At 37.6% G+C, this 18,511-nt stretch overlaps 1 protein-coding gene across 1 annotated transcript; it reads left to right on the forward strand.

Annotated features, from left to right (window-relative positions):
* Positions 1-2,528: 2,528 nt before the first annotated feature.
* Positions 2,529-18,250, forward strand: LIPK (lipase family member K). Its single transcript, XM_029245478.1, has 9 exons — positions 2,529-2,639; positions 4,633-4,747; positions 6,719-6,917; positions 8,122-8,231; positions 9,584-9,720; positions 10,454-10,600; positions 11,974-12,045; positions 14,424-14,495; positions 18,011-18,250. Exons 1-9 carry the CDS (start codon positions 2,535-2,537, stop codon positions 18,248-18,250), a joined length of 1,197 nt encoding a protein of 398 aa, XP_029101311.1. The 5' UTR covers positions 2,529-2,534.
* The last annotated feature ends 261 nt before the right edge of the window (positions 18,251-18,511 follow it).

The following is an 18,511-nucleotide window of genomic DNA, read 5'->3' on the forward strand; positions in this document are numbered from 1 at the left end:
GAAATGAGGGTTTTAAATGCAGATCCCTGGCCACACCCCCATAGATGCGCATCCGGTTTGGCTGGGGTGGGTTCTAAAAGTCTATATTGTTTTTAATGGTGATTATGATCGCTGTGGTGTATAGGCCACAGGTAACCCTAAATCAGGTGCTTAGCAGAGAACCCTAGCATGTCTATTCTGAATGGACTGAGTGGTTAAGAGCATAATGATTCAGAGCATTTCCTTTAGAGTCAGACAACCTGAGTTCAGATCCTGGCTCCATCACTACCTCTTTGACCTCAGGCAAATGACTTGAACTCAAGACCTGGTTTCATTTGAAATAAAATTGGAATAATATTTCTTATCCCTTGGGATTATTTTGAGAATAAAATGAGATAATCACAATCATGTCTGATACTTTACTTGGCACATAATAGGTGCTCAAAACAAGTTGTAATAGTAACAATAATTATTGTGGTGGTATTATCATCACTACCATATTATAATAGAGTTTCACCAGAATTTGGCTATATTAATCAATACTAGTTATATATAAATATATTACATTAATATAAAATTACATATGTACTACCTAATTCATATATAGTTAATCATATTAATTATGGTATAGATTAATTATATTAATACATATAGTCAACAGAGATTATGACTTGGATAAATCCAAGAGAGGAGCTCATGGAATTTTCTGTAACAGAAAAGTGAAGGCATAGTCTGAAAAATCCTTCCGTTTCCTACAGGGTGAGATTTGCCATCTCTCTTATATATTAATTTGATATAAAAATCTATTCGAAATGTAGAATTGGAGCAATTTGACAAAGAAAGCGAAAAGAAAAAAAGGAAGTAGGGGAGGTGGTGTTGAAAGCACAGAGAAGAGAGAGAGGTGACTGTTCTGCTTTACAGAACCCCTACATAGTAGACATAGTATGTCATAGTAGACATACCTCTACATAGTAGACATTCAGCACTTCGTATCTGTGAGCTCCACATAGAAAATATTCAGAAAAATAATTCCAGAAAGTTCCAAAAAGCAAAACTTGAATTTTCCATGTGTTACAAGTATTTACATCGCATTTATACTGTATTTACAAACATTTATATAGCATTTACATTGCATTATAATACTTACATATTATAAGTAATAAAGAGATAATTTAAAATATCAGAAGGTTGTGGATAGGTTATATACAAATACTATGACAATTACATAAGGGACTTGAGCATCTGTGGATTTTGGTTTCCATGGGGGAGGTAAGTGGGGGAGTTCTGGAACTGATCTCACCCGGATACCAAGAGAAGACTATGTGTATACACAATTCTTATTTGCCTGACCTAAGCAAACGCATGATCCTGTCATAAGGGCATTCGCTTTGGAGCTAAACTTACTTTGGCTTAAATTTTGTCTTTATCTCTTTCTAGAGGAAAATAAAACAGATTAGCAGGTAGTGTGTTTTCTAACATAATTTGAAGATCTTCACTTTATATAGTAGTTAATGGGAAGTATCCTGCAAAATGTCCCCCTCTGTTACTTTTGCAGTTGTTGTTTGCTTTTAAACTGAAGTAGTTTCAAAGCCAAATGAGGAAAAAAAAAAAAAAAAAAAGCCAAATGAGGAATACATGTCATCTTTTCACCCCATAATTTTCACAATTTTCTATTTGAAAAATAACTTCCTTCTTATGATAAAATAATACTGGATATAGAAAATTTAGAAAGTATGGAGAATCCTTTAAAAATGAGAACATAATCACCCAAATAGTTACCACCTAGATATAACCATAATTAAAATTTGATGCTTAGTCCTTTTTTTTCTCGTTATATTTTGTTATCAAAATGTATGTACAAGTTACATTGTTTTGCCCTTAATATTATATAATAGGAATTCACATATCACACAAAAACATAATACTTGGTGGCTGAATAATTCCTTTCTTCTTTCCCCATAATTTATTTTATCAATGTCTTATTTTGGCAAATTTCACTATGTTAACATAGACAATAAGGGATAATTTTATAAATGATGCTTGTATATATATTTTTTCTTTTGGATAGACTTTTGGAAATAGAATTATACTGAGTGAGGGGTATAAATATTTTAAAATTCACAATGCATGTTAATAAATCTCTTTCCGTTAAGGTTGTGCCAATGCTCACTCCCACCATCAGAAGAGTACTAATTTATCTGATAACTAGAGATATTAAATGTGCTTTGATTAATACATTTGCCATTACATTTTTCTGTGAATTATAAATCTCCTTTTGTTTGATTATCTATTGGAGATTTAATTGATGTTGGTTTCTTTGTTTCTTCTTTCCTCGTTTTTTTCTTTCGTTTTTTTCTTACTAAAAAGTCACCATTTCAGATTTTTCATGGGATGAGTCTTGAATAATTAAGTATATTACTTGTTAAGACACAACCTAGAAACATCTTTCTACTCCCTCTCTCAGTAGTGTTATAGAAAGATTACACTGAGTTTCACTTGTAGAATTCTCTTTGATGACAAATATATTAATATTTCCTTTCCCAGGCAGATTCCAAATGCGGCAGCTTTTAACAGCAACATGCTGGATGATGCTTCTTGGACCTATATATGGTAGTCAAAATGAAGGAAGCTCAACAAATCCAGAAGCTAATATGAATATTGTGAGTCACTCATTAAGGAAAAAGACTAAGAGAAGGAATTATTAAGCTATTGTCATTTTAGATGCAATTGGTATGCCTGTCTAGTTTTTAAAAATTCTAAACTGATTAAGTCTGTGTTTCCTCCCTTGTCCCTTGGCATAGCTACCTAACCAAAGAATTGAAAGACCTGACCCAAATTGGGGCAGTAATACTCCCTTTGCTGGTAGTTTGAGCTACCATCTCATGGTGGTTTCCTGAAGAGAAGGTTCATGAATTCCTACTGATGATCTCTATGGAGTATACTTGAGGTCTTCCGGAGGCTCTTTCTAGAGCAGTTCCTTTAGTTTGTGAACTATATCCATGTACATTTTCAGTTTAGTAAGCCAGATTTTGTTTGGGTTGCTTATAAACAAAAGTGTCTTAACATGCAGGAATTCATAACAGAAGTGGACTGGAATGAAGTGAAACGGAACAGATCTAGGCAAAAAACAAAACCAAGACAAATGACAAATGTTTGCTAAATGCTTCATTCCAATGGAAATGTACAATTTCTTGTGTACATTGTGCACCCTGAAGTCCTCACCCATACCCAAGTTTGTATTAGAACTTTAAGAATGGAACTGTCGATGTTTTTTAGTTAGTGTCTCTTCTCGTTTCTCTCTCCTAAGTATCCAGCAGGTACTCCTAAGCTTCTACCACACTACTGAGCTCACATTCCATGAAAATATTTTCCTCCTCCTTCCACATTCACAGACACTTTCTTCCTCCCTGGTCTGGCTGCTTTTTGGCTATTCCCTAATGATAAGAAGAAGAATAAACATTTATAGAGCACTTACTGTGTGTATAATCATCACAACATATCTGTGAAGAGATACTATTATTATCACCTTTATTTTGCAGTTCAAGTAAATGAAGCACAAAGGAGTTAAATAACTTGCCCAAAGCTGCATCGCTAATAAGAGGAAGAGCTGGAATTCAATGCCATACAGCTTGTCTCTATAGTCTGGGCTCTCATAACCAGTGCTTTATATAGCTGCACAATATGTGCACACCTCTTGTGAGCGCCCGGCCTGGGAAAATGCATAATCCTGTCATAAAAGCATATGCTTTGGTGCTAAACTAACTTTGACTTAAATTTTGTCTTTATCTCTTCCTAGTGTTCAGTCTTGGATAGATTATTATTCTCCCTGAAATTCAGTTTTCTCAACTTTAAAAGGATATAATTCTATCTCAAAGACCTGTTATATGGATTAATAAAACAAGGGGTGTTAACCATCTTCTATGTGGAAGATGACCAATAAACGGTAGTTCCCCTCTTCCTTATATATCTGTGGATGAGGTATCTTCTGTTTTAACCCCTTTAGATCCACTCTCTAGTCTTTACACCTTTCTTTCTGCCTTGTAAGAACTAGGTCAGTTAAATTCCTTTGACCTTTGGTTTTCAGTTCAGTTCAGCCAATGGACATATTGAGCAGGAGATCAGAAGGTGGGAGAGGAGCGAGACCAGATGATTTACTGCCCTGGTTCCGTCCATAAGTCATCTTGGGCAAGTTGCCTCCCGCTGCTAAAGGTCACAGCCCCTCTCAATATGGCCCTCTTTACTTGACTTTCTCATTCAGGGTCTTGTAACCACTCTCTCCCATCTCCCTTCAGATCTAAGGTTGGTAACAACCCACTTGTTACTAGCCACAGTGTTCTGCACAATGCCGTATGGTTTCCTTCGTAAGATGAACATGCCATTTTCCATCAAACATTTGGAGAGTGAACTAGAGTGCATTAATAATACCAGGCCAAGAAAACCAGCATGTATGGAAACCCACCACCTTGCCTTATCCATGCCTTTGCATGCATCCTCCTTTTAAAACCCTCCTCAAGTTATCCTGATTTTCCTGCTACATTCTGTTCCAATACAGAGATGAACAGTAGGTTGTGACTTAAAGTACTATATTGAAATGTGGGTGTAAAAATCAAGAGATTACATCATGAGGTATACCTTTCCGTTTCCTCTTTTTAGAGCCAGATTATTTCCTACTGGGGTTATCCCTATGAAAAATATGACATTGTGACAAAAGATGGTTATATCCTCGGAATTTACAGGATTCCTCATGGAAGAGCATGTCCAAGAACAGGTGGGATTTATTTCATTAAGAAAGCAATAGTGCCTAAGGAGAGATTCCTGGATGCGATGATAGCAGCAGGGCAGCTTTTATTCTGAAATAGAGCCTATTCTCTCCCGTAAGTGGAGGCAAATCATCACCACCACCTCTACTATTTCATTTGCGTAACACTTTGGAGTTTTTAAAGCATTTTCACATACACTATTTACTCTTTCCTTTCCTCCATCACTTTGTCCTCTTTCCAAACAAACACAGAAACAAAAGAAAACTTGGTCTTACTCTAGAGATACCACTTTCCAGGCTTAAAAACCGAAACTCTAGGGTCATTTTGGTACTTTTCTCTCCCACAATTCCTATACACAGCCAATAACCAAGACCTATCAATTTTGCCTTCCAAACTTCTCTCTAATCTGAAAACTCTTAGCTTCAATATTGCTCAGGTCCAGGCTTCAACTTCACCATTATCTTGTGCTCCAGCTACTACAACAACTTTCTAACTGGGATTATTTCATTTGTAATTAGTTCTCTATGCAAGTCACTGGGATTTTATTTTTTAAAGTAAATCTAACCCTATTAGTTCTATACTTCAATGCAGTTAGAGCCATTTCTAGCTCCCTACAATATAGGTTGATATCTATAGAGAAGAGAGGAATCCACTTGGCAAGAACTGTTTGCTTTCTTCTCTCATTTCTTAGCTCCTTTTGTTCTTTGGAGCATTGTATAACCAAAATTTCCAATATCAGAAGGGTTAGATATTTAAAGAGACAATCTAGATTTTAAAAAAGAGAGAGAGGTGGAACAGTGCTGTTCACTTTATAGAACTGGCCATCCCCTAAAATAACTCCATTACCTTTGGAAATACTCACAAGAGCTTTGTTTCCACAAACTTTTATCTTATCAGTTCTGCCAGGTAGCTGCCAAAAGGCATGCGATGAAAGCTGTCTCTGCAATGAGAAGCTGCCTAAGGGCTCAGATTAGAAAGGGGCTATGGATTATGACAGCTCTTTGGCTGTAATTTAGCAGAATTAGTAACACCTCTTCTTTCTCTTTTTCCTCAAAAGATGGATTAATGGATATAAACTTTATCCTCACTTCCAGACGGCTGAGGCTTTCTGAGAGGCCAATCTAGCCTACTCAATCTCAGGAAACCGGTCTAGCTCCAAAGGTGACCTAAGGGAAAGTCCTTGGGTACCAGCACAGCATCACAGACCATTTATAAAAGACAGAAATATCCTAGTCACTCCTCTTTCTCTTCTCTATGTTTTCAGCACCACTTCCCTGTCTCCTTCTTTTTTTCTCTTTCTTTAGTCAAATTGTTCCAATTCTACTTGTGAGTAGGATTTTTACGTCAAATGAACAATTTTACCTTGTGTAAATTTCACTTAAAACCTTGCATTTTGCTTTCTGACAATGCAAATTAACTAGCGTAATGCCGGGCATTCAGGAAACATTCAATAAATGGCATTTTTATTGTCTTTGTTATTATCTTGCAAAAAGCTTAGTTTTGTCACCAGATGCTTTTTGAGGAATAAAATGTCGTTAATGTGAATAACTGTAGAGCAAATATTTATTGTGTATTTTACTATGAATTTTGTGTATTTTAATTCTAATTTAATTCTTATAACTACACTATAAGATAGCAATTTTTATTATTCCCCATTACAAAATAAGTTAACTAAGGCACAAAGAGGTTAACATGTAGCGGAAGAGATTTTAAATCAGGGCAATCTGACTCCAGTAGCTGTATAACAATACAATACACTGCACATAATTCTGATTTCGCAAAGAGAAAAACAAGACACAGAGAAGGTAAATAACTTGCCCAGCTTCAGAAGTAGTTCAAAACCCTAGAACCTCGGCTTGCCTGGTGCCAAATTTCATCTCTTAACTTTCCTTCTGTATTGCAGGGAGTCAGGAAAAAGAATTTTCTGGTAAGCACCAAGGAAGTTCATAGAAAAAACTCCTGTTACTTGTATTTTGCAGCTGCAAAGCCTGCTGTGTATCTGCAGCATGGCTTAATTGCATCTGCCAGTAACTGGATTTGCAACCTGCCCAACAACAGCTTGGCTTTCCTTCTGGCAGATGCTGGTTATGATGTATGGATGGGGAACAGCCGGGGAAACATCTGGTCCAGAAGACACGTGAAATTGTCAACCACATCACCAGAATACTGGGCCTTCAGGTAAGGAGAATACTACCAATGAATAAAGTGTGTACGTTGCTCATTTATATGGATGACTGCTCTTTGAATTTTCCCTTTCCGTCCAAATGCACACTATGGAATCTACAAGAAGGAAATGGACATTTCTTTTTCTACGCAGGTTTTCTTCACAAGCTCTGAAGAAATGCCCTTATTATTGCATCGAGAGTTGTTTTAAATACTCCACTTGGCGTGTGTGTATGTAAAGTATATACGCAAGAAAAAAAAATCAAGATGTAAAGGTCAACTTTAGAAAGGTTAATTCCAGGACTATCATATTGTCAGTGTGCACCCCAGAAATTTACTTGGTACCCTTACTAAAGAGGAAAAATGAAACTGATCAAGAAATGGGACCAGAAACAAGGCTCTGGTTGAAAATCCTGGGAAACAGACATTCATGATAAGCCAAGATGAGCCAAGCCCTTTAGCATAGATGACACTCCAATTCACTGAGTAGTAAAGGAACTCTACCCTCCATAGGCTGGTGGTGCTGAAATCTGTCCCTGGAGCTGAGTTGCCAGCAGCCCCTGTGGACACTGTCTTCCTTAGAAGTTAGGCCTGCTGAGTCACAGAGGCAAACCCGGCACCTGTAGTGGAGCTAAGAACCATTCCTTGAAGGTCACTAAAGCTGTTTGTTCCTTGGCCTCATTCCTGGAAGCCAATTTGCATTCCCTAATTCCACATTCCAGGGCAGTTGTGTCATGGCACAATTGCAAATAACATCATGATTCCCTAGATGAGTGTTTTCCCAACTACATACAGGAAAGAAGCACCTGAAGTGCTTGATAAATATGCAGATGACCAGGCCTCTTCCCTGGACATTTTGATTCAGTCTGTCTGGGCTGAAGTCTGCAAGTCTCTTTGTTTTATTCTGTTTTTAAAATAAGCATTCCAGGTAATTTTTCTTTTCAAGGGAGTTTGGTAAATCTGCTATAGAATTAAGTGAAAATCCTCTGGAGGCTTTTGCAAGTCAGATTTTTCTGATTTCAGTTTCTTAACAAAGTTATTCTTGCAATCAAGGTGATATCCTCAAAAGTTGCACAGACGCATGATATCACGTATTGATTCCAGTATTACATTTAACAAAAGCTAAACATCTAGGTCTGCAATGAATATGTTTAAGTATTGCAATCCTAAAAATGAGATGGGTTTTTTTTCCAATGTTGTTGTTCTTTTTCTTTGGCAGTTTGGATGAGATGGCTAAATATGACCTTCCAGCCACAATCAATTTTATCATAGAGAAAACTGGACAGGAGCGACTCTACTATGTGGGCCACTCCCAAGGCACCACCACTGGTGTGTCTGGGGCAGGTGTGATCTGAAAGTGTCAGGGGATCTTCTTCATATTCATGAAAGGGGTCAGGATTTCTTCCCTCTGTGCAGTCTCTAGCTTGGGGACTCTGAGCTGGGAAACAGTCTTGTCTGGCTGGCTTCTAAAGAGTAAATAAATAAAGTGTGGATGACTGAGGGATTTTCCCCCCAGGACTAAATCTGGAGATTGATGGATAAGCCTGAAAGAGAAACAATTATTTATTTATTCATTTGTGTACCCAACAACACTTGACAGACACCAGGTTAGATACTGGGGAACCAAAGATAAATAAATATGGTATGTATCTTTGCCTTAAAGAGCTCACAGTCTAGTGAGGGACACTAAAAAAAAAGCAGAGAATTACAAATCTCAGTGATTATATGTCACAACCAGTGTGACTTTTAGTTCCCAGTGGGTGCTGGGATAGGCTAGATGTGTGTGGGTGGGCTACGTTGGCAGTGCCATAAGGCACTCCATTCTCTTCACTGCTCTCTGTTCAGCTAGAGACCTTGACAATACCAACAGCATTTACACCAGTTATTTGAGAGCACTGTCATCCATGTTTTACGAATGGCTGAACTTGGGAATCCTTTCTAATGGTGATAAAGCCAATTAGAAAGTGTGTGTGTGTGTGTATATATATATACATAATCTAACCTTCAAAAGAATTATTCTATAAGGATTCTATTTTCCATATTTATAGATAGAGAAAACTGAGACTTGCACAGGGGAGGTTAAGTTGCCCAAGTTTTCACATAGCTAGCAAATGGGAAGCCAAAATTATAGCCCAGTTTTGTCTGATACCAAAGACTATCGTCAAGCTAGAATGGCCCTTGGAGTTTACCTAGACATGCCCCACACTGTATGTTATTTTTTTTTAAATTTTTAATTTTTTGCGGTACGCAGGCCTCTCACTCTTATGGCCTCTCCCGTTGCGGAGCAACAGGCTCCGGACGCGCAAGCTCAGCGGCCATGGCTCACGGGCCCAGCCGCTCCGCGGCATGTGGGATCTTCCTGGACCGGGACACAAACCCGCGTCCCCTGCATCGGCAGGCGGACTCTCAACCACTGCGCCACCAGGGAAGCCCCCACACTGTATGTTTGAACCCTTTCTGCAACATTCTCTATAAGTAGATTTGCATCCTTCAGGGACAGGAAACTCACTTTATTCTGAATTAGCCAGTTCCACCTTCAGAAATTTAAAAATCCTTCCCTAAAAATGGTACTTACTCTGAGTTTCTTTGTTTTATTTTTTAAATATAACTACTTCTACTATCATTTAAAATGAATTAAGAATTGTTCTAAATCTATGAATTAGTATCTTCTTCCCTTTCAGCTTTCATAGCATTCTCTACTAATCCAGAGCTGGCTAAAAGGATTAAGATATTTTTTGCATTGGCTCCAGTCACCACTGTGAAATACACCCAAACTCCTATAAAAAAATTAACAACTCTTTCCAGAAAAGTAATCAAGGTATGTGACAACTTTCCCCCAAGTTTAAATCTGTAGTAACTAAAACTAGCCCTATTTCCACTGATTTCAAGAGAAGACAGCTTGAGACAAATAACATTTTACAAACATCTAGGAATGCTCGAGGCACACATGTAGGTTTACTGATGATGTACAGTTTTGCCAACAGGGTTCAGGGTGCTCACTCTGCTGCCATTCTACCCTGCTGTCTTCATTTTTAACTTAGAGGCTTGTCTCTCATGTCATTCCTCAGTCACAGATACAGCAAGAGCTGATTTGATTGATTGATTGGTTTAATCTAGTAGGTTAAATTTCTCTCTGGTGCCCCCTAGTTTATCAGGGACAGTATAGTGTAGTAGTTGAGATCACAGCATGTGATTTTAGGGTGCCTGTGGGTAGAAATGAACTCAGGGTCTTCCTACTCCACTATTTTGCAGACTCCCCTCTGCACTAGTGCATTTTAAATGTGACCTATTATCTACACAGCAGTTCTACTTAGTGCATATTAATTTTCTATTTTATAGTTGAAGAAATTCAGGATAATAGAAATTAAATACTTTCCTAAGGTATAAGAGACAGAGTCTAGAATCAAACCAAGGCAACCCTGACTCCAAAGGCTTACCAATTTCCTATGGGGACTAGTTTTTTAGGGGAAGTCCCAAAAAACACTCCAAGTAAAAGATCTTGGGTTTTTCCCAAGCTTTTTGCTTGATGGTGTCTTAAATCGATCTTGCAGATGTTGTTTGGTGACAAGATGTTCTATCCTCACGTATTTTTTGACCGATTCATTGCCACCAAGGTGTGCAACCGGAAGATATTTCATCATATTTGCAGCAACTTTCTATTTACTTGGAGTGGATTTGACCCCAAAAACTTAAACATGGTACGTGTAAGTAGTCAGATCCAGAAAAGCAATTGTTTTGTTGCACAGAGGTAAGGAGAGTTCATTCTAAATTGCATGGAAACCACATTTCAAAGTCTCCTTTTTGTCTCCTGGAATGTAGCTGGCATGTTTACGGCTTCCAACCAAAGCTGAGAGTCCACCTGCTTTAATGGGAGGATTTGAGAAGTCTCTGCCACTGAAAATTGTCACCAATTCTTGTTGGACAAAGTGCCACCATTAAAGAGTCCTTCACTTAGGCTATGGTTTTGAAATTTATCTTGCTATGCCTGAGCCCTATCTCAGACCTACTGACGTAGAATTTCAGGGAGTGAGCCCAGCCATCTAATTTTTAACCAATTTTCTACTTTCATAGGTGATTTGGACATAGTCATTTTGTGAACGACTTATGTCTTTTATCCAAAGGGGTAAAGGAATGGCTCTTCAATAACAGCTACAGACTCACCGTTCAAGTGATATGGAGAGGGATAATTGTTGGGGTTCTTATCAAGTCCTTTCCAACTTAACTGAGAGCCTTTCCTTTCTTAGCTACCTCTAACTGATCCGAAGGGTGGGAGGGAGAAAAAGACGAAGCTACTGTCCCCAGCTAGAGTGGAGACAGGTTTGAAACCAGGGGTGGGACAAAGTTGAAGTTGGTCTCCATCTGTCTCACAGACTTCTGCCTAGAGTCTTGCCTCCCTCAGTGGATAGTGGTGATTAATATTTTCCTTGATTTCAAGCAAGATTTATAAAAGGCTGTTTATGCAAAGCATGCCTTAGCCACTGCCTTTCACATGACTTTCTTACTTTCTCAATTTACTAGGGAAACCATGCTTGCCTTTCGCTTAGATGGAAGTGTACCGTGTAGAGCTAAGTAAAAAGACCTTTAAGCAAACTCAATTGAGACAATTTCAAAAAACACCCTCTCAACATGGCCTAAGAGTTTGCTAAAGAAAAACTTCACAAAATGACATCCTAGAACATTCGTGGGATGCCCTCATTGTACATTTATATAGTCAGATTGCCCATTTTCTCTCGCTGTTGTGGACTGGATTATAGAATATTACAGTGCCTGCAAGGATGTTTACTTTAGTGGAGCATAACCAGGGCTACATAAGTAGAGTTTGTAGAGCTTTCAAAAATTACACATGTCCAGAACTCAACCCTAGAGATTTTGGTATTGTTTCATAGGTTTGGGTAGCTCATAAGTAGTAGCTCATAAGTAGCTCTTCTTTGGTTAATATGTCTTTAGAGGGTATGGTACATGTTTATTCCTTGAGAGAGAGAGGAGAGAAAGAGAGAGAAAAAAATACTCAGATTTACTTGTGGTGTGATTGTATGATTAGCCTTCAGGTAAGAATCTTTTTACTTTGCAGAGTCGCTTAGACGTTTATTTGTCACAAAGCCCTGCGGGAACATCTGTTCAGAATATGCTGCACTGGGCCCAGGTACATGCTCCCTGTTCCTGATATGACACACACATATCTCTGCAAGATCCCTGAGGAGCACTCCCAAGAGAGCTCACTGCAGGGTTTTGCAGGTTCTGCTACTGTCAGGTGGATGTTTCTGGAATCAGCATCAACTCATGTTGATTTCCTTTACTCCTGTCTATTCTCCATGTCCTCTGTATCTGGTGTTTGGGTTCCCAGGTATTCTGACTAAATTCTGACCTTTAGATTACTCTGAATTGCCTTTTTTAGGAAAGGCTTGTGTTTCCTCTTTTGCGAAATCATTAGCTCTAATAGAGCTTTATATAACATGATACAGGCTGTTCCAAAAAGATCTGTTTATCCTCTAATTGGGATATGGGCGATTTCAGAGTGTGGAAATATTGCTTAATTCAGAGGAAATTAAATGTTAGAGAGAGATTAAAATAGATTGTTTCTGTTTTTACTCTCAGTTTAAGGGTTATGGGTTTTTTTGTTACTATATTACTCAATACTTGGCAAGTCAAATTCTGTTGGTATAGCTTTCTGAGCCAAGTATGTATGAGTGTGTGTATGGGGGGAAAGGTCTTCCCAAAGTTTTAATATTTAATTACACATTTTGAGTTTTAAATACTTTAAAACATTTAATAGGGATCTGAGATCCCTAGGAATTTGAATTTTAACCTACACCCTGATAAATTTGTTCCATGCTTTAAAGTTGAGAATCACTGCTATAGATAGTCTGAAATACTAGTTGAGGATTTCTGAAATTCTTTGAAGAGTTCCACGCCCAGAAGATAAGCCTTCAAGCTCCTACAGGAAGAAAGGTATTCAGGACACAGAGCCTCCTACTGGTGAGGAGACAGGTAGACTCTGATAGGCATGCCTTTCCAGGAAATACAACTTCAATTTCACATTTATTGAGCACTTATTATGTGTCCTTGTTGTCCAAATATACGACTTAATTCTGTCTCATTCTTTCTTATGAATTCTCATAACAATCTTTCAATGAAGGCATTGATATTCCCATTCTACAGATGTCATAACCAACCCTTTACACATCTCACAGCTGACTCTTCTTAAAGATATCTCTTCTTCTTTGACAGAAAGTTCTCTTCAGAATAGAAATAACTGGGCGTGGGGAGATAAAACATTTGGTCATAAGTTACGTAGAGAGCTAAGGCACGGATGATGATGATATGAATAAAAAGAATGATTTCTTGACCATTCCCAGGGGCCACATGCTTTTTATGCATGACCATATTTAATCTTCACAACCCTATAAGAAGAATGTTATTGTCATTTCCATTGCACAGATGAGACAATAGGTTTAGAGAAGATACATATCTTGCCTGGATCACAGACTTAATAATCCATTAAGCTTGGATTCAAACAAGGTCTGTTTGATGCTAGAACCCAAGTTCCTAACTTGTACGCTCTATTGCCTCTCATTGCTGAAAACCTACAGAATTTCAACAGCTGCAGACTACTGCCTCTGTCAATATAAATCACAATGAGAACCATTTCAAACATAAAATCAGAATGAAATCAATGTCAAAAAAAAATCTGAGATTCAAGTTAAGGGAAAAAATAAATCCTTGGAGTAGTCTGAGAATAATTTAATGAAGTGCTTGAGGTAAAGGTAAAAATTATCTGCCTCCTCAATCCAACATGGGTAGCAAATAACAGAAAAAGGATCCCCTAGAAGTATTAATGCTTCTACTCTAATATCTGAAGTCTAAAATTTAAAATGAAAACAGGTTACATACGCTGTCTCAGACACTCAGTCCATGGCCATATTACTGACAACATGGCGGGCTGCTTGGCTCTACAGACAGGAGACAGACAGACAGAGGCTATACCTCAGAAAGCCCTGAGGGTGTTCTTTGAGTGAGCATTCCTTTCAAAAGTAACAAAAATGTTTAAGAATAAGGAATATAATCATAATATCCTAGACCATCTGACAAGGATGATATGGCATAAAGTTTTAAAATAATAACAGCAGTCATTTTTTAATGTAGGAAATGTATAGTTGGTGCCTTTTAAAAATAAATATATATAAATTCCTGAAGCCAGGATATTCAAGAATCATTCAATTTAGCATCTTTCAAACATTTTCTATGTATACAACATTGTAATATTTAAAGCCCTCACTGCTTGAGGATTTTTGTTGGAAAAGTATAGAGGGGAAAAAAGGATTGTAAGTCAGTTCTGTGAATTAGTATCAATTTTTATCATTTTTATTATTTGACTTATTAAACTTTATTGACTTTTAGCTCATGTGCTAAAGAGTGGGACATTATGTCAAACCATTTTGTAAATTTTTTGTTAACTGTCTTTAAATGTATGTTGTTTTCTTGCATCATTTTAACATGTTTATTATTTTTATCTTATTATAGGCTGTTAATTCTGGTCAGTTCCAAGCTTTTGATTGGGGAAACCCTGATCAGAACATGAGGCACTTCCACCAGGTATAATATCAACAATGATCAAACAATTGCATACTGCAAATGAATTTAAAAAATAGTATCTACTCATCAAGCACCTACTAGGCCCCATTCACTATGCCAGATATTTTGTATAGATCAGATGTTGCTTATTGGGTTCTTACCATGTGCCGTAACATTATTTTTGATCCTCAGAATGACCTTCCAAGGTAAATATCATTGTCTCTATTTTTCCAGAAGCTCAGAGAGTTTTAGGTAAATTGTCAAAATTATTTAGCTTATAAAGAACAAGAATATGACACAGGAGTTCCTGGGTCAAAAGTCCATTCTTCTTCCACTACACTTATTCCTTTTCAAAAAATAGAAATTCTCAGCACTTAATTAAGACCATATTTTAAAGAAAGAATTAAAGATACATAATTTTGTTTCTGGAGCATATTCTCTGGCTTCTTAACTGTCTCTCATAAAATGAACTAACATTTTCCTAATAATTCTTTGGGATGTCATTTACTAGTCATTTTATAAAAGTACATGAATTATTAGAGATATTCCAGACAGGAATATCACCTTTAGGGAGAAGCAGTCCTATCTGCCAGATAATGATATGTCAAAATATTTCTTGACATTATACACGAAAACTTTTGGAGCAAAAACTCTATATTAAAGCAAATAGATGTCGTTGTTATTATTATTTTTTCAGTATGTAAGGAAATCCGATGATGGCTTTGGCCTCTTGCTGATAGACTGAGCTTAAATTAAACAAATAGTCATCAAAGATACATGGGTTTTTCAAATCAAGGATATGGACAGAAATTTGGAAAATTTTAAAAAAGCAATTTCAGTGCCACCATAATAACTACAATAGTGAAAATGCATAATTTCAACTAGTGTGAAAAATCTGATTTTTCTCCTAAACTGCTATAGTTATACGTGTGTGGGGTGGTGTGTGCCCACACACACAAACTCACACACTGTGTCAAAGTACTATTTACTCTTGTAATTAACCAATTCCTTGTCCTAGCAAGAGTACATAGTTGCTTTAAGAAAAGCTTTTTAGATGATGACCTTACCCTATAAGACTCAAATACCTATTTGAATGAGAGTTGAATCACAAGTATTAACTTCGTCACTGTGCTTGCAGATTCTATCAAAATACATGGCCATTCAGGTTCAAATACGAATCTTTTGCTTGGAACTTTGGGGGAAAAAAAGAAAACCTAAAACAGACTGAGGGTGAACAATATACAAGTTTTAAACATCAGTAACCTTTGTCACAACTGTAAGTAAGAGCCCCATAAATTAGGCAGGTGTGATTACCAATATAATCACCAATCCTGTAAAACTAAGAAAGTAAAAAAATTATTTCTTGGCCAAAGGCCACCATATATCATTTGGATCTTGATCTTGATGTTCATTTTTGCTTTGCCATCTTCTGGGCTCCCCCATTCATTCTTAGCAGGGTATTAAATTATTGCAGTAAATGTATTCTCATTTCAGAGGCCCCTGAGACCCACTTGTGCCTTAAAACTTGCTAATATTTTTGCCACTCTGTGCTGTGTTGTTTTTCTATTCTTTATGTCTCTCTATCCTTGCATTTGAATATTTATGCTTTGTATTATTCTGCTGAGAAAACTGTCAAGTCAGGAAGAGCATGCCTCTTTTTTCATCAGTTGCACTTTTGCACTGGGGCCTTGCACCAGGCTTTTCTGAGTTCACCCTTCCCTCGAGCGCACTACTGGTCAGTGCTAATCTGCACTCATTTCCTTCTTTGCCCTTCACATTGCCTTCTCATAGCTACACATTCCCATTTACCACTTGCTCCTAAGCCCAGGTCCAAGGCCTCCCAGTATTACAGGGTAGGGGAATTATACTTGATATATTTGGTAATGCAAAGACCCATCCAGTGACAGTGAAATGTGGAATGACTATACCAATGCGCTCTGCCTCATATCTCTCTACTAGGAGAACTCAAGGTGCAGAGTCACCGAGTCAGGGGTCTCCCCCAGGCACATTTCTAGTCCTCTTAGAAACCTTTCCCTGGCCAATGTTACTGTTTCCTAAGGATTTATAACCTGGTCCATGTTACCTTTCTTCCTAGTCTTGCTGTCAAAATTAACTAGGGTGTATTAATCTCCTTGGGCTACCATAAAAAATCCCATAGACTGAGTGGCTTAAACAACAGAAATGTATTTCTAAGAGTTCTGGAAGCTGGAAGTCCGAGATCAATGTGCCAGCACAGTCAGGTCCTAGTGAGGGCTCTCTTCCTGGACTGCAGAAAGCCACCTTCCTCATGTGTATCCACATAGCCTTTCCTCTATGTGGTTGACGAGAGAGAGAGACATTAATGTCTCTCTCTTCCCCTTCTTATAAGGCCACAAATCCTATTGGACTGGGACCCAAACCTTATGGCCTCATTTAACCTTAAATACTTCCTAAAAGCCTTGTCTCCAAATACAATCACTTTGGGGTTAGGGTTTCAACATATGAATTTGAGGGGAACACAATTTAGTCCATAGAATATGCAACTCTTTCCATTGTAAGTAGTAGAAATCAACTTTATTTTATATTTAAAAAAAATGTTTTAGTTTTACTGAAATAAAACGTATAGTGGTAAATGCACAATAGCCAGGAACTTATATACCGTTCTCAGGCTCTCTCTTTCTCTCTCCCTCTCAGTCTCTTTCAATTCTGCTTGCATATGCTGTTTCCATTCTTAGGCTATTTCCAAGATAGTAGTACAATGGTAACGGTGTGTACCTAGCTCATGAAGCTTTTTTTAACTGCAAACTCAAAGAAAATGGCAATATTTTCTCAATAGCTCTGGTAAAAAGTTCCTGAGAGAACTCTGACCCAATTTTAGTAATGTGCCCATTGCTCATACAATTATACTGTGGCCAGAAGAATGAAGGACTAATTGACCAGGACTGATCAGCCTGGACCGCTCTGGAACTGGGGTTTTGGGATTTGTTGAATCAGCACAAGAAAGGTTGTGTTACCAGAAAGAAGGGAAACTTGCCAGGGGATTAGCATCATAGCCACTCTATTTCTCTGTAACGGGCTGGCTCCTTTTAAACATTATTTTCAAACGTCTTTTTTGTACATTAGTCTCAATGCCCCCTAAAGAGTCTTCTCAAGTGTTACTAACTCCCCTGAGCCCAGATTTCTGCATATAAGAAGGGGTATTTATATTTATTCTATCCAATATTTTGTTTGAAATTGATACACTCTCAACCCAAGTGCTACTAGAAAGATGGTCCCCCATAGAAATGAGAGCCTCTCTTACTCTGGGATCCTTTTCTTTTTTCCCAAAAGTGAAAATCAGGAATATAATGGTTGTCTTTTTTTAATCCACAATTCATATTATTGCACAAAAGTACTTTCAAGTATTTTTAACATGTTAATGTTTATATATCATTAAGTATGTACTAATTGCACATTTTTAGCATTTGAAGAACTTGCTTAACAACTGACAGTTAACGTTACTTCTATAGTGTGGTTTTCTGTGAAAACTATTTTTCTCTCTCTTCAATTTTATTTAGCGTACACCTCCCCTATACAACGTTTCTAAGATGGAAGTTCCAACAGCAGTGTGGAGCGGTGGACAGGACCCTGTGGCTGATCTCAAAGATGTTGAGAATTTACTTCCTAAAATTACCAGGCTTATCTATTTCAAGTTGATTCCACACTACAATCATGTGGATTTTTACCTTGGACAAGATGCACCCTATGAAGTTTACCAAGACCTAATTAGATTGATGGAGGAATGTTTGCAAAATTAAATACACTTTCCTTTCTCTAAGGAAGCGGGTTTTTGTCATAAGAATATGGAGCACAGACCCTAAGGTGACCCCTCCAATAATTTTCACCTCCCAGTGTCCATGAATTTGTGTAATCCTCTCCCCTTGAGTGTGGGAGGGACCTGAGACTTGCTTCTAGACAAGAGAATTGGCAAAGGTGATGGGATGTCACCCACTGATTACATTCTATTATGTAAGAATCCATCTTAGCAGACTGGAGCAAGAGATTCTCCTTGTTGGCTT

This window comes from Monodon monoceros, unplaced genomic scaffold (genome assembly GCF_005190385.1).
Source record: "Monodon monoceros isolate NGI ecotype Baffin Bay Population unplaced genomic scaffold, NGI_Narwhal_1 Super_Scaffold_4, whole genome shotgun sequence".
Classification (NCBI taxonomy): domain Eukaryota; kingdom Metazoa; phylum Chordata; class Mammalia; order Artiodactyla; family Monodontidae; genus Monodon; species Monodon monoceros.

Excerpts from the sequence above, each read along its gene's own strand:
- LIPK (XM_029245478.1), top strand. The coding sequence starts at position 2,535 with ATGCGGCAGCTTTTAACAGCAACATGCTGGATGATGCTTCTTGGACCT. Across the intron at positions 2,640-4,632 it reads CAGAAGCTAATATGAATATT|AGCCAGATTATTTCCTACTG; the intron begins GTGAGTCACTCA and ends TCCTCTTTTTAG. Across the intron at positions 10,601-11,973 it reads ACCCCAAAAACTTAAACATG|AGTCGCTTAGACGTTTATTT; the intron begins GTACGTGTAAGT and ends TTTACTTTGCAG.